This window comes from Neolamprologus multifasciatus, chromosome 18 (assembly GCF_963576455.1).
Source record: "Neolamprologus multifasciatus chromosome 18, fNeoMul1.2, whole genome shotgun sequence".
In the NCBI taxonomy this organism is placed as follows: Eukaryota; Metazoa; Chordata; class Actinopteri; order Cichliformes; family Cichlidae; genus Neolamprologus; species Neolamprologus multifasciatus.
In genome coordinates, this window is record NC_140456.1 from 8,904,911 (window position 1) to 8,921,002 (window position 16,092).

At 40.9% G+C, this 16,092-nt stretch overlaps 1 protein-coding gene across 5 annotated transcripts in view; it reads right to left on the minus strand.

Moving 5' to 3' along the window:
• The window catches only part of LOC146497302 (supervillin-like), a 46,223-nt gene extending 30,433 nt beyond the window's left edge, over positions 1-15,790 (minus strand). For 3 of the 5 annotated variants that reach the window (XM_085140251.1, XM_085140250.1, XM_085140249.1), the window contains exons 1-13: positions 13,970-15,789; positions 11,641-11,704; positions 10,540-10,631; positions 10,373-10,430; positions 10,132-10,280; positions 6,921-7,752; positions 5,842-5,925; positions 2,288-3,583; positions 1,697-1,867; positions 1,475-1,512; positions 1,297-1,358; positions 1,014-1,150; positions 699-794 (exon numbers count right to left, since the gene is read on the minus strand). In XM_085140251.1, coding sequence (XP_084996377.1) covers positions 699-794; positions 1,014-1,150; positions 1,297-1,358; positions 1,475-1,512; positions 1,697-1,867; positions 2,288-3,583; positions 5,842-5,925; positions 6,921-7,752; positions 10,132-10,280; positions 10,373-10,430; positions 10,540-10,631; positions 11,641-11,704; positions 13,970-14,030 — 3,140 coding nt within the window. In that variant the 5' untranslated portion in view covers positions 14,031-15,789. Of the gene's footprint in view, positions 1-698; positions 795-1,013; positions 1,151-1,296; positions 1,359-1,474; positions 1,513-1,696; positions 1,868-2,287; positions 3,584-5,841; positions 5,926-6,920; positions 7,753-10,131; positions 10,281-10,372; positions 10,431-10,539; positions 10,632-11,640; positions 11,705-13,969 lie in introns of all 5 variants that reach the window. The other 2 variants (XM_085140253.1, XM_085140254.1) reach the window with 2 other exon arrangements.
• Between the last annotated feature and the right edge of the window lie 302 nt (positions 15,791-16,092).

The window sequence follows — 16,092 nt, forward strand, 5'->3', positions numbered from 1 at the left end:
GTGTGGATGTCATTCAATGGAGGGATTTGCTTGAAGCAAATGTAAGGGTTGTTCATGTGCAGCTTTTCAGGCTATCTTTTGTTCTTTATTCTTGTTTACTTCTTGGACCTTCAGTTGACCTTCTCCTCCTAACCTAATTTGGGACTTATCCAGAAAAGCTCAATAGCACGTTTTATTGCCATTTTTCTCTTAATGTCTTATTAAAGACAATTTGTATTTTACTACCTGCATCTGGCTTTTCCTGCTTTTGGACTGTTTTATGAACGAACTCACCCAAAAGAACTCCCAACATATCAGTAAATTCTTGGATAACATAAATTATTCCAGTTTATAAATTATCCCAATTCTCTAAGTGCATTATTAAAGAGTATTTTTTAAATTATTTTTAATCAAGCATACTGGCTAGATGCCTTCAGTACTAAATATAATTTTTTACAATACATTGTAACGCACCCTCTTCTCTATAAAATTCATAAATTTAGTTTTATGCTGGAAAACATCCCATTTCTCCCTTATGTCAATGCTGCTGCCCTGCATTACCATCTTCTGTTTCAACCCATCCACCACCCCAGCATCCACCCTTTTGGGTCCAGGGAGATATTTTACACATCACCAGTCTTTATATACTTGTTTGAGCAGAGTTGTTTGACTAAGTACATTAATATCACACGTACACTCAGAAAAACATCCGAGCCCACCTGATGCTAGTCACACTGGTGCTGTCTACTCTGGATCCGGACACATTATCTAGATTACTGTGGAAAACCGGAGGTTGTGAAGATGTGGCAGGATCGCTTAAAGTGGAGAAAAGGACACATATATATATATATAAAGAAAAAACAGTGAAATTAAGGTGATGGAAGGCAGAAATAGAAGTGTCTCGAGATGTGTCAAAGAGAAAGGAAGAAAAAGACAAGACAGGCACAGAAAATTACAGATAAGAGCAGAGAAATGACTTTTAAAAATGAAGGGAAGGAGTAAAGGAAAAGAAAAGCTTCAAAATGCCCATCTACCTTGAAGCATTGACCACCTCCTTGTTGGTGACAGGCTGTGTGTGTGAGCGGTCCTGAACTCTTCTCAGACGTCTTTCTACAGCGGCATTTCGTGAGCGTGGTTTGGGAACACCACCGTCCGATGTTTTTTCAAGTTCCTGTATCAAAACAAAACGTATACCTGTTTCAACCTCCGTGTATACTCAGATAACTCACCAAAGGTGATCTAAGCCAAATTTCAGCTTTTGAAACTATGATTTTAAAACGGTTTAACAGCATTAATCGTGTGTTATGAATGATTTACCCTGAAGAGAGACCTCTTTGCAGCCACACTCATCTTGGCTCTCTCATCCAGTTTTTCTTCATCTGCTTTTAAAAAGAAAGAATTATGTTATATGTATAATTATATATTGCAAAAGTTATGAAAATTTCCTTAAACAGTTTTTAAACTAAACACATTTTCTCTGATAGACTATACTCGCCTTCAGCATCCTGTAGTTGTGAAGGGCTCAGACGAGACCTGTAGAAGACATAAAAATACATCATTCCTCTGAATTTATACCATATTTCATTTAATCTTTTGACCACGGGACCATAACCTTATGGCCGGTGTAGAGTCATGCTCTTTCATGCCATTCTGTGTTTTTTCCTTTGTCAATGGCCTTGTTATAAGGAGTTCCTAGTACAGAAACCTCCTCTTGTACCTATCAGACTCCAAACGCTCTGCAGATGTGATGGGCTGGGTCCTAAACCTCTCCGACATTCGACTGTCTCCTGGAGTGATGTAGCGCCGAGGTCTGCGAACACCCCTGTCCCGATCACTGCTGCTAGACGGATCTACTTCCACAGCTGAGAGATCTACTTTAGTAGTCTCACTTTTGGAGGAATGGATGAATTTGGAAAGTGTGACGAAGACAACAAAAAGGAAAAGTACATTTAAACCAATAATAAAGATGGTTGGTCTTGTTTTTTTAATTTAACATATTACCTTCAGACGCACTTGGGTTAAAAAAATAAAATAAAAGCAGACACTTAACACAGCCTAACTGCAACACAGATATAAAGGTCAGTTACTTGATGGTAACATGCAGCTGTGACCCAACTGTCAAAACAGTAACTAATGCTAGTTTGCAGAAATGTAATGAGACACAACAGTATTTCACACCTTCCATGCCACATAAAATGCATCACCGTTATTTTCTCAGATTGACACTGTATTATTTATTTGCACCAGCTTATTAATGTTAGACAGTTATTTAGCGATGCAACACAGAGCCCATGCTCAGTGGACCTACAATTCTGGTTTCCGGTTTGCATTTTCCAGATAAGAGTGTCGCAGCTGTGCCACTGACACCCTTGTGTCCAGGGTGCCCGTCTCCCCGTTAGCCATTCCTGGTGCAGGGCCGGTCCTGGATGCCTCTCTGCTGATGTCCATACCATACAGGACAGCATGCTGGCTTATACCTATATCTGACATGGAGCGCGTTCGTATCTTGAGTTTGGACCCTCCACCCATCTCCGTGCTTCTGTGTCTGGCCTGAGGCAAAGAGGAGCCCTTCTGGAGGTAGGCTGAGTTAAGCCTCTGGTGCTCAGATGCAGCCTGCTGCTGCTGCCTGTGATGCTCAGACTCTTGGTGTATTTGGGGATATTGTTTCTTCTGGGAGTCTTGCTGTTGACGTACAGTCTTATGTCTTTGTAGCTCCAACTCCTGTTGTCTTTGAGCCTGTTGTTGTCTTTGACTATCCACTTGCTGTCTCACATGGTCATACTTATGTTGCATTTGCGGGTCTTGTTGTTGAAGTTGTGCAGCATGCTGTCTGTTGTGGTGCTGATGCATTAGAGGCCCTGCTTGCTGAATTTGGGGCTCTTGATAGCATATAGGGTCAGAGGATTGATGCTGTCTGGGCTGCGATGATCTAAATGCTCTTTCCTCTAGGCTGTCATGGCCAAGCTCTCTCCTCCATTCTCTGATCCTTTCAACATTTCTCTCCCTCCCCCTCTCCCTTGGTCTCTCCCAATCCCAGTCTTCCTCACCTCGACTTGCCCTACTTCGTTCTGGACTTTTGTTCTGCCAGTCTGCATCTTCATGTCGTCCCCTATGTGTGTCATCCACACTCCTTTCCCTTCGCCGTATCTCTGAGGGCAACACAGCTTTCCTGCTCTTTAACAGGCCCTCTGTTTGGGCTTCTTCCTTTAGGGCTTGCCTCGCTTCCAATCGTGCCTCCCTATGGGCAGCATAGATTTGGTCAGAACTAACTCTTCTTCGTGGTTGTACTTCAGGGGGTTCAGAAGGTTTGGCACTTGGTTCTAATGGAATCATGGCCAAATAGGGCTGAGAGTCCATAGCAGGACCAGAGTGTTGGTAGTCGGAGTTCGAAGTAGGGTAGGGTGTTTGCCCATGGATCGGATGGTGGCCTGGGCTGTGCTGAGGCTGGGGAACTGTCCTTTGCTGGGTGGGTTCTGAATGCTGTCGCGTATATTGAGCTGTGCTCCCTTGAATACGGTGTCTGTTATCCTGGTGCCTATCAGGACTGCAGTCAGGAGGCCTCTTGACCGTTTCATCCCTGGAAAATCGTTCCCTTACTCGGATTCTTGGAAAAAGGAATGCACAAGGGAAACTGAGCTTCCAGTTCAATTAGAAACTACTATTTCCTCTAAGCCCAAAACTCAACTCAAACACAAGGGGATATAAGTTGTAATCCAGAGTTCCACTAAAAAACAAATAATAAATAAATAGAAATAGAAATTAAAGCCCTTACCCAATTTACTCTGAAGTTTGTCTCTATCTGACCGGCCCTCTTCCATATGCACATTAACAGTTTGCGATGATCACCTTCACTTTCACCATCAAAATTGGTAACTCTTCAACTTTATTTAAATTTTTGGGAAGCTGCATGTTTCCAAATCTGCCACACGATGGCACTTTGTGTTGACAGTCTGACCCAAGGAATGCAAAAGTGTCAACAATAAAATTAACTTGTTCCTGGTCATGCGGCCGGCTTGATACACTTTGGCCTTAAGGTCATAGCTGGACATCTAACATCAAAAAGGTTGTGTCAGACTGACAGAAAATTCTTTCTGTGTAAGTTTGTAATATATGGTGAAATTACAAATCTGAATCAGAAACAGTGCAATATAAAGGTGCAAAGGGGATACTCGCCAAATTCGGCACTATTTAATCACATCCAGTATAGCTGCCTTACACAAAGTTTGGTAAACAATTACATAAACTGACAACAGTTGTATTGTCTGAAGAAAAAACCCCATCAAAACCTAATTTCAATTCCATTAATTCCAACTAGACAATGTCAGACATAAAGAACACAAACATGAGGCTATCACAAGACCAATTCCAGCTCTCAGGTATAGCATGTCCTAGGTTTAAATTTGAATCCAAGTGTCCCTCTCTCTTTCCGATGCCAAAAAAGTCAGTCAAACTATTTTTATCTACAACTTTATAACCCTTGGTAGCTAAAGGTTGCACTAATCTCATTGTACACCACTAAGCCACACATAATTGATGTGCCTCTGCTTTATCTGACATGACATGAAAGACCTAAAAGAGTCCTTCTTGTACTCTAATACCAGCTAGAATAAGCAGCTGACAAGGACAAACAGAAGTAACAGTCATTTGGGTGCATTCAAGAAAAAGTGATTAAAATAACCGCCCTAGAAGAACCAATAAACTTTACAAATAAGCACCATTATTTTTGATGTTGCTGTGATGTGCTGTGATGCATAATAGTCTAATGAAAGGTCTGACTAAGTCATATCACACCTTGTTAATTTCACTTATTCATTCGAGTGTTCATTTGAGAATTTTAGTGTTCATCATTTCACCATCTATTTGCAAACTGGCTGTATTTCTTATTTATGCCACTGTCCTCTCCAGAAATCCACATATAGCCAAAGTCTTCACACTTTTTTTAACAGCAAAACTCAGATAAAACTTCAGTTTTCTACCAGTTTACCTCACAAAACCATTTTAGAACATTTTAAAACCATTAATGTAAGCTCCTTATTCCACAACATTATAAGTAAGTGATTTAGTGTAAGACTGAGATATAGTTTCATAGATGCTAACAGGCCAGAACCTGAGGAGGGGGCATGTGAGTACAGCCTTGCTGACAAGTGCCAAGTCAGTAGGTCTGCGGCCGACTCAGGTCAGGGTCTGGAGCTTTCAAATGTTGTCACCCCATCAACTCCGTTTCACTAACACTTATCAACTGCTCGCCAAATTCTAGTGACTATTTCAAACTGAAAATTTCAAACTGATCGTGTGAGATGCGGTTTTAGGTAAATCTTTGAATTATTGAATTAAAAAATGTTAGAAATTAAAGTTTGTCAGTTGAAAAAGGAAAAACCCTCAGAACACCAAACAACTGTTAAATGAGAGACTATGATGTCAATTATAGTGGGAATTATTAATGAATTAAAAATAATTTTGAATAGTTATGCTTTTGATGTATGGAAAAGATTTAGCTGATTGTCCACTGGAAACATTTTTCTTTCAAGTTTATCATGTTATTACATTTACTTGTCACAGTATTGTCAGGAGTATTATATTATATAAAGTAAGCAGGTTTCAAAATTGTTCAAGGCTTTATTCAAGGCTTTTAGGAAAATTGCACTTAAGACATTTCAAACTCCTTCTGCACACCATTATTCCCAGAAAAGGAGTGCATTAAAAGAAAAGCACAGCCTGGTTTTTACCTGAAAATATCACATGAGCAATCATAACCTGGACTTTATTTAGTGCCTCAGTGCTGTGTTATAAAACCATATGTACCCAGTGGACAGTGGGCAATTGGTGGGGTTTCACGCTAATGGCATCCCAAGTGGACTGTACCTTGAGGGCCAGGTGAAGTCTGTCTGAGCATCACTCTCTGAGTCTGTGTTGAGAGACCAGTCGCTCTTTGACAGGGCGGCCAGGCTACAGGATGATTTCATGCATCAGTATCAAACCCTGAGAGAAACTTCTGCTCAAGTTCTTAGAGACCAAATGTGCACTAAGCAGCTGGGCTGTGCGACAACTACAACTACAACAAGAGTCAAGTTTAATAAGTAAGAACATCATTTATAGGCTTCATATAAGATTTGCCACAGTGTCATCACCCTGAATTCGTTCACATCCATTAAGCGTCTCGTTCTTTTTGTGGTGGCGTCTTCAGGTTTATAATAGAAACTGACAAACTTTTAGCTTAATGAACCAGGCTGCTGTTAAGTGAGGTTCGCCTCTAAAGGCAAGCAAAATCCAGCCGTGTAATCATCCCTCTCACGTACAACCTTTCCTTGATGAGCTCCCCAGAGCCTCTTTATATGTGAAACTGGAGCAGGCCAAGTGTGACTGAGCTGGGCCCACAGTCCAGAAAGATCCTAGCACTGACACAGTGGTAAAAGCCACAAGCTAAGAAGCTCAGCAGATAATGGGGGCCACAAACTCCACAGATTATAGATTTTGAAAAGATAAAATACTTCTTTCAAGCTTTTTTTTTTTTACAAACACCAAATTCTAACAAGATTGAAAATAAATATTTTATAATAATTTGAATTTGTAATGCTAAAAAAGTAATTAAAAAGCAGCATATGAAAATGATTATTAAGAAATATTAACTGAAAGAGAAGCATCAGAAATGTTATGGTATGATCACCTGATGAACTACCGACAGCAGTAAAATCTTAAAGTATTTGCAGGTGCATGGAGTAAAACCAGTCAAAATAGGAGAATCAGTAGTGTTATGGTAAAGTAGGAATACAATAACAGAAGTTTAGCTAACAATAATTTATGTTGGGTGTTAGTATTTCATTATTCTAATCTAATTTTTTGGAGTTATATTGACATATACTTGTGCTGTATTTTGGTATTAGTGTAAAAGATAACAAAGTTTAACCTGACTGCATGCATTTTGTTTTATTTTGTCATCTTACCCCTGCCTGTTTAGGATGCTCTGGGCCTGCTGCTCAATGAATAAATCCCCAGGTGAGATGCCGTAGCGAGTGGAGGGCAGGGATGCCCGGCGGGCAGTGCGAGGGGAGCTGGGCACTGCTGCAATGCTGTAGTCCCGGGTGGTGGCTGGACTTGGCTCCTGCTGGGCAGCATCTTGCTGGTGGGGTTGCTGTTGTTGTTGGGGATGGGCTGGATGCTGTTCCTGAGTCCTTGTTCTAGAAGAGACTGAGCGCTCCTGAGCTCCTCCACGCCGATAGTTCTCCATATTCATCACTCTTTCCCGTTCTGAAAATTGGCTTGGTCTTTCTTGAGAGGGGGGAGGGGCTTGGTTTGACTCGGAGGAGCTCGATGTGCTAACAGGCGCAGGACCTGGGTGAGTCCTCATGGAAACCCTGCCCACTCCAGAGCGGTACGGCACCCTAGGGTCGCGTCCTTCTGTCTCTACTTCTGGTCTGTCTCTGTCTCGCCTGGCAGTAGGTTGTCTGTCAGCAGAGTCTGGATCGCGCCTGGAACGGTAGCGTGGTATATAATCGCTGTCCGCTTCCTGATCCAGGAGGATGCCATAACGCTCTGAGAGCTGGCGACGGCGCTCAGCTTTGTAGCGGGCGATGCGCTCAGCCTTAGAACTGAGGTTGGTGGATTCTGTGGGGCCAGATGTGGGTGTAGAAGAGGTGGATAGTGTTACTGGGTCAACATAAACCAACACTGGCTCTGGGCGGCTCCTGCCAGCACCACCTTTGACCTGAGGTGACCTGTCAGGAGATGACACCTGCTTCTGTGGAGCCACCGTCTCCTCTCGGCTGTAGCGTTTCACTGTGGTAAATAGTAAAAATACTTCATTAATTATCAGCAATAACCCTGAAGAACTAAAAATGATACCAGAATCATGTCACACGGATGTAAACTGTAAATGCTGAAGTTGAGTCACACTTACACCAGAACAATGCTCAAGAGATCAAGTATATATTCATGTGAAAAAGAACGTTCTTCACAGAACTCAATGCAGGCCTGTGAAAAACTAGTGTATCCCCAACACTTCTTTAAGAATTAAGGGGATAAGTAGATGCCAGGTGCTGCTAATCAAATGCATTTTATTAACTGACCACCAGCGAGTGTGAGCAGGACTATAACAGCCAATATTTTGGCAGGTTGCTGGTCTGGAGCATTCAGGTGTGTGATAACACAATGACATAATCCCAGGCCAGAATCATCCCGGCAAAGATCCCAATCCAGTCTGCTGAATGGCTTTGGAAAATGTGAACGATAAGCGAAAACCCTTAGTGATCCCATATGTCTCAGGAGTATTGGAACAGTTGAGACGCATTTTTTGTAAACACCTCCACCACCACATCTCCGTGGCTTTTAAACCCTAAAACACGCGGCGCCAAAAATTGGTCTGGTACAACACAGAAGAGCTAACTCCTCAGGTCAGGACTCCGCAGTCTACTTACACCTACAGGTTTGAGCAGGGAGTCAAGGAGGCCAATTATGTAAAAATGGAAGGACCATCGCCAAATCGAGGAGGGGGCCTAAGGGTACATCTGTCACCATCTTACAATGCTGTGATTGCCGCCATTCCCCAACTCTCTGTGAATGGTACTCATGGCCATTGATCCGTGGGCTTTGATCAGTGGTTGTTGATCAATGGTCATGAGAATTTGCATATTAATGATCAAGGAACTGACCTCACAGACCATTGTTCATTCAGTGGGCTACTTCCAGTCATTGTGCAATTGTGCTTTATAAGGTTGGGGAAACTAGCAGGCAGCTGAGACTGAAGAAGTCACTTGGATGAGTGATGAAACGTTTCTCCCACTGAAAAGGCGACCTCCAGATAAACAGATTCAACTTTTTGGGAAGGATGGCATAAATTTTGGACTTTTACCTGTATTTTGACAGGTTTTCCAGCTTTCTTTCCAGCTTTCATCTTAAAGTCTACAGGCCACAGTTAGCATGGTATGGCTTATTTGGAAGCACTGCCAGGAGAAAGCCCAATTTCTCTAAGAAGAACATGAGCATGGCATAGGTTTGTTATGCTGCATCTGAACAAACCACAAGACGTCTGGAACAATGCTCTTTGGATGGACAAGACCAAAGCGAAGTTTGGCCAGAACGTGCAGCACCATGTTTGAAGAAAAACAAGAGACGTATAACAAAATAAACACTTCAGACCAACTGTCAAACACGATGGTTGTTTACCAATGTATTGTAGCGTCAAAGAGCCCATTAGTCTGACAGCTAAAGCTTGGCCAAAATTGTGTCATGGAACAGGACAATGATCCCAAGCACAGAAGTAAATCTACAACAGCTTAGAGTAGCTGAAAACAAAAATGGTCAAGGTGTTACGGCGACCCAGTCAAAGTCCAGACCTCAACCTGATTGAAATGCTTTGGTGGGACCTCAAGAGAGCGGTCCATAAACAGATGCCCACATACCTCAATGAGCTGAATCAATGCTGTAAAGAGCAGTTGGCCAAAACTCCTCCACAGTTATGTGAGAGACTGATAAAGTCATACAGAAAACTACTACTGCTGAATCATAGAGTGATTGTGTAGTCCTGAGAAAACGTTCCTTTTCACATGATTGTACAAAATAAATTTTTTTAAAAACACAGATGCAGTTTACACAAGTGTGACATTTTTCTGATGTGGCGAAACAGAACATTCTCAGACATTCGTATCACTTTTTTACTTTCCATCTTGCAAACTGTGGCAACATGCAATTACAAGCAGTTTCAGGGGTGCTTGATTGCTCAAAGGTATGTTGAGATAACACCAATTCTGGGAATACACGGACTGACATTGCATCCCCAATGTGGTTTCATTCCATTATTTCAAGAGCTCCAAATTGTTTCAGAAGTGTCATGTTGAGTTTTTGTATTTTAAAAGCTGACAGGATTCCCTATGTTGTTCCTGAGGCTGACTTCCTGTACTTTCCATCTGATCTGTGCATGCTGATGCACCTTGCATAAAAAATTCTGTTATTCTGAGGATATGATGTCTTAAAGAGGGAGGTTACAGACAATGAGCTGTGGGTCTGCACAAAACCCAACTATGGCAACCTACTCTAATAGAGTCTATTAAAGCATATATAGAGTTAGAAATGAGGTCCTCTTCAATTATTGAGACATATTTCAGTAGTCCAAAAGTAGTCCAAGCAGCACAGTTCAGCAATGCATCATCCCATGCTTACCCATCACGCAAGGCTCACAGGGGTCTGAGGCGCGGGTGTATCGTGGGGGATCCTCCTCAAGCATCCTGTTGGCGACCAATCCACCAGGCACCAGTGCAGGTGGTGCATCACTTTCAATGCCCTCCAGGCGCCGGGCTATCCTCTCCTTCCTGTTGGAGACAACATACAGCAGGTGAAGGTTAGAAGTGAAGGAAGTCTTTGACATGTTTACATCAAAATATGTTGTCATTCTTGAAAATACCTGTTCATTCCCAAATCCTTTGTGACTGCTCCCTCAAAATATTTCTTCAACTCTGAAACTAAAAGTAGGACCAGAAATTTGAGTCAAAGAAATGGTTGTTAGTCATGCTAACTAAACATTAATTTATTCTGTGTTATTTTTTGTAAGTGTTTAGAAGTGAAGCCCACCTTTGGGGAGGACAACCAGAAGTTTGGCATCTGTATCTGAAACACTCTTGACCAAAGAGGTCTTGTCATTCAAGGAGAAGTCACTCTGAAAACTGAAAAAGAAGAGAAGAAGACACAAACCAATATGAAACTTATGACGCAATAAACCTCTATTCTTTTAATCAGGAAGTCTAAAGTCAACCCAAAGAAAACTAATGATGCTCTAAACCTCTTTAGCCTTCACAACAACTCTTCCTCAGCTGACCTGTCCTAAAGAGGTAAAAGCAGGTAACGCTGAAGCTCAGCTGGAATAGCTTCTATTAAGATCCAACTTAAGAAAGAGGTCATCAATTCCTTAATTAGAAACCCCCAATTAAGGTCTTCTCTTAATGATTTTATTTGGCAGCATGAACAGATCACACAAGCCAGGATAATTAATCTCACCCTTCTTTTGTTTCCAGTAGCTTCTCCAACTATTTTATTCATCACTTAAACATAAATCTTAAAATCAGTTGTGTGCGTTAAAGTTCTGGAAGTGATGCTGCGCTAACGTGATGTAAGAGTAAACATAAAGCTAAAACTGAACTACATTGTTCATGTTTACATAAGCAGAATTAAATCTCATTGAGCTGCTCTTGTCATCTTTTAAATAAGATTTTAGGGTGCTACTCTTCATTTTTAGGACCAGATACCTTTAATTTTGTCTTATAATTTATATAGAAGTGAAGCTATTTAGCTTGTAGCCCCAGAGCACTAATGCTGTCCTGTAAACTAATGCAAAACGGAGCTTGGTGCACAGTGGTCCTGAAGGAGGTATTATAGCTCTAATTCCATGTGAACTAAAAGGTTTCTTAGCATAAGCTGGTCCAGGCATCTCAGCTTTTAATGGTTACTAAGCATGATAAGCTAAAGCACTCGAGTAAGTAAATCATATAGATCGGTTCAATGCGTGCCTAGATAACAAAACATAAAATGACAGTAAATGCTGCATATCATTTACTAAGTAGCTACATTGTAGGTAGCTATATAAATAAATCCACCTGCTATAAACCCATTTTTAAATTGTTTTAATATTGGTATCCCATCATGATTTCACATAAAGAGAGTTTATTCTTTACTGACCTTAAGGTGTCTGTTGGCAGCGACGTGGAGGTACAAAGTTTGGTAGATGCTTTAGATCCAAATCCTGAGAAGAGAAACAAGACACAGTTAAACTTGAATAATAAATATATACATATATATGTTGGCATTGCAAGTACCAAAGCATCTGTATCAAAATAAACTGTATGTTTCACTATAATGTATTGCAGAGTTCTTTATCCATTAATCAAAGACAAAACCTGAAACAAAATTTAAGAAAAGGAACAAGAAACAGCTCAATATGCATCATAAAGAAAGTTTTTTAAAACCTTCTGAACAGCTGATAGAGCTATTTTGAACTTTAAAATTACATCTAAATGTAAAAAAACAACTACAACTTTACAATAAAACAAAAAAGTGGCACAATCTTTGCTCTATTGTATTTACAAGCATACAATTCTGGTAGCATGGTTGTAGCATACATGGTATAACTATGCTATAATTGTACTGCTTAGAGACAATCAAGAAAGAATGGAAAAGCCTTGTTGCTTCGATCACTTTCCAGAGGTGTTAAATCCTGTCTAGCTGCACATTAAATATGTGTTTTTGTGTTTGAAACTTGTATAAATCCATGACTGAATTGCTCGGTCCTTATCCATATTTGATTTCAAAAGTACTTCAAACAACATGCATATCCACCAGTGTTGCTCCGTGGAGTTTTTTTTTTAATAGTGTACTATAACACCTACCAATCCAACAATCAGTACAAGACATATAGCCTTATATTATTTTTCTTTTGACATTTAAAGATGAGGCAAATCAAAACTTCAACCCATTCACAATCTAATTTTTTTTATGAGGAAACATCAACCTTTTACCAACATTAGAAACTCTCTTTACATGGTCACAAGAATTTAAGTTAAAGTAAACAATGAAATTTAATGCAGGAAACAAAAATCCATCAATAAATAACTTAATCAATATTAAATGAAACCATGTCCAGCTTTGGACAAAACACCTACCAAGCTGGAAACAGACAGAGACATTTTGAAATAATTCACAGGATTATTTTGATGGGAAAACACAAGACCGATATAAAATAGGTTGATAGTATAGAGCGATTAACCAAGAGTTGCTGCTGTGCTCTTCTCAAACTAAACACTTGGTTTATTTCTCACAGGAAATTTCCAACCCCACAATGAGCTCACTTCAAAAAAAGAAAACTCCGAGTTCACATCCAGTTCCCAACTGATATCTGACCTTCTCGCTCACATGTCACAGCAACAGCAGTCTGTTGTAAAGTTGTATCCCAGTATAGGGGACCGATCACATTACTGCTCCAGACGCCTCCATAACATCTTATTTTGGCCCCCGAGTGACTGTGTGGCAATGCTGTGCAACTTTTGTTTTGCAGGGTAGGAAGGAAGCGTGGATGTGTAAAGATGTGGTTCTGGAGAAGGCAAAATCCTGACAAGTATCAAGTTTAAGGGTTTCTCGGTAACATGTAGGTGACTTCAGAGAAATCAGAAAAAACAGAACCCTGTTAGACTCCTTCATCTTATAATTTATGCTCTTCTCTGTTTACAAAACACAGATTGCTGAAAAGCTGTCCATGACAACTTCTGTACTTCTGTATTTTCACATGTGCGATCAATAAACGCCATAACCTTTGGCATTATCTGTTCTCAAATCCACAAACATTCAGCGTTTTCACAGCCTGTGGGAATTCGTAGAGCTGCATGTATCTGTCAGTCTGTGATTTCACTAACATACTTCCTCTGGTGGAAAGCCCCTTGTACAGATGTCAGCTTGTCTTTCCTTGGAAACGCCTGCAGGTTGTCAACAAAACAAGCAGCACAAGCATCAAAGCTGGCACTGCCAGAGAGCGGCTTAGGCTGCTGACGGTCCTAAAGTGAGCGTGGAGAGGAGAGGGATTTTCTATAAATATTCAGAGGTGCAAAATAGACTCCCTGAGTGAACTAGGGCTTTGCTTTCCACACAGTCTCTTCCCATCATACACCTTGTGATGTTTTTACAAAGCGTTTCATGAAGAGTGCATTTACAAGATAAGGCATCCACAGGAGCATCTACCTGTTGAAATATAAAGTGCTAAATGAGAATAGCTAAACCACACTTTTTAGTATCATAATCTTAATTTTAAAAGAATTGCATAGTTTAAATCTCATATCACAACTGTTTGATCCAACCAATAAGAAGTCTCAAGGTGAATCACCTCATCTATCAATTTCTGTCACTTTTCTTAGCTAAGAGCTAAATTGCATGGATCTTCCAAGCTAATCTAGACAGTTAAAGGTATTCAAGTGGGTTAAGAAAGTCTTCCTAAAGCCTCTTCCTCTTCAGCAGGCCTTACCTGTGCCAGAGGGCTGCACATGGTTCACATGGTAACTAGAGATCCATGGGTTTCGAAACATGTTTAGGGAGAAGAACAGAAGGATAGCCTACGCCTATACTCCCCTCTGGTCACAGTGGTGGTAATGGTGGTGGACAGCAGGAGTGGCAGCAGTGAAGATGAAGGTTGCTACCAGCAAGCCGAAAAGGAGGGATGGAGGTGGTGACACGACCTCGCACGCACACACATATATACACACACGGACACGCACACAGTTAGAGCAGAGTGACAGGCCAGAAAGCAAACTACAGCCTACACAGACTGGCAGTCGTGCAATGCTGGTGTGTATGTCGGTGTGTGTTCGTGCACGCAAGCGAGCCGAGAGAAAGAGAGAGAGACAGCACAGCAGGGTGCTAAAGCAGCTCAGAACCCTAATCAGATTACAGGCAGAAATTAGCCTTGATGATGAAAACTCTGGAACAGGATTGGAGGAGGATGCCAGGAGGACTGCAGGTGGTGGTGTGGGCCCCAGGACTACTGGAAGTCAGATGGTAGCTTAACACTGGCATAGTAAGGGCATGCTTCAGCCAACATTGCCAAGTGCCATCAAACTTCTATAAACTGAAGCCAAACACTGCATTAATATTATGATTAGGCTCTTAGGCTACGTTCAAACTGCAGGTCTTAATGCTCAATTATGATTTTTTGATCAAATCCGATTTTTTGTCTGCTTGTTCACACTACAAATAAAATGCAACAGCAAACGCGCTCTTGTGTGAACCCTCAAAGCGGCCCGCATGCGCAAAAGAAGATGTCACACACAACGCGCTCTGTTTAGACCCAGACCAAACAGTATTGTTTGACTGATGGCCTTAATATAAAGACTTGTTTCGGACTTTACATTTTCCAATTTTGCTTTAAGTTATAAAGTTATTTTGTTATTTACATAATAATGATCCTTATTGCTGTTTTAGAGAGGAGCGGTGCTTCAAAGGATAGTTGGAAATGTCTGTCAAAATCTGCAGATTATACAGTACAAATAAAATGTTCACGTTTCTCCAACTTTGTCTTCCCAACAGTTTCACTAACATCTACACGGGATGGCCAGGAAGCTTCTCCGGCGCTGATAATTGGTGTCTGTCTTGTGTCAGTGATGTAAAAGACAGATTTAAAGCGACATGACCATTCAAACAGCAGTCGCTTTCTAAAACATGTATCGGATTCAGTACCACATACGAAAGTGACCCAGATCGCCTGCAGTGTGGCTGTGAAACTTTTAGTCATTTTTTAAATAGTATTACAGTTTACAAGAAAATAAAATTCAGTGTATTCCCAAAGCAATGATTCACTCTAGTTACAAGGCTATCAGTTTCACCCTGAAGTCAGTAAAGCTTTCAAATACAGGGATGTGGCTGATAAGAAAGGGCCTTAAATTTGGTTTCCTTCTCTTCATTCTCCATCAAAACTGTGCTGTAAGATCATTGCTTTTTGCTTCAGCACCTGCTTCATGTTCATTGTTTGCTGCTAAAAATATGCCAACGAGGCCAACAGGCCTGAAATGTGGTGAGAATCACATAGTGCTGGTGCAGAGGCAGTTTTATTGAAGAAATGGCAGAAACCACTCCTGTCAGTCATTACATCACTGAGACGAGTGAGGACGACGCAGCACCCTGGAGGTCACAGTGAGAGTTCAGAGAGTCGTGGCATAATCTCCTCCAGCAGTGCAACAGCTGGCCACCTTTAGCGATATAACACATGGAAATATATATTGGGAGAATGTATGAAAAGCTCTGTGTTTTTAAGAACTTAAACTCTGAAATATCCAACCATCCATTTTCTCCCACTCTTGTTTTTGCCCTTGTATATGTTAGGTAGCATAGCTTGCTGCTAAAATTATATATGGTAATTAAAAAACTATTTATAGTTCAAAGTACATTAAAAGTACAAGGTAAATAAAAACACCTCAAAATTCAGAATTAGTCATGTGAGATTTCTTAGCTGTTTGTGAGCCACAGTTTCAATCATTCTCTGCTATTTGTAACAATAAATGCTTATATGTGATGCAATGTACGAGGCATAAAAAGCCCTAAAAACACAATGTGTAGAGCACCTGGAGCAAGGATATATGCAGCCTGTAGTGTTTC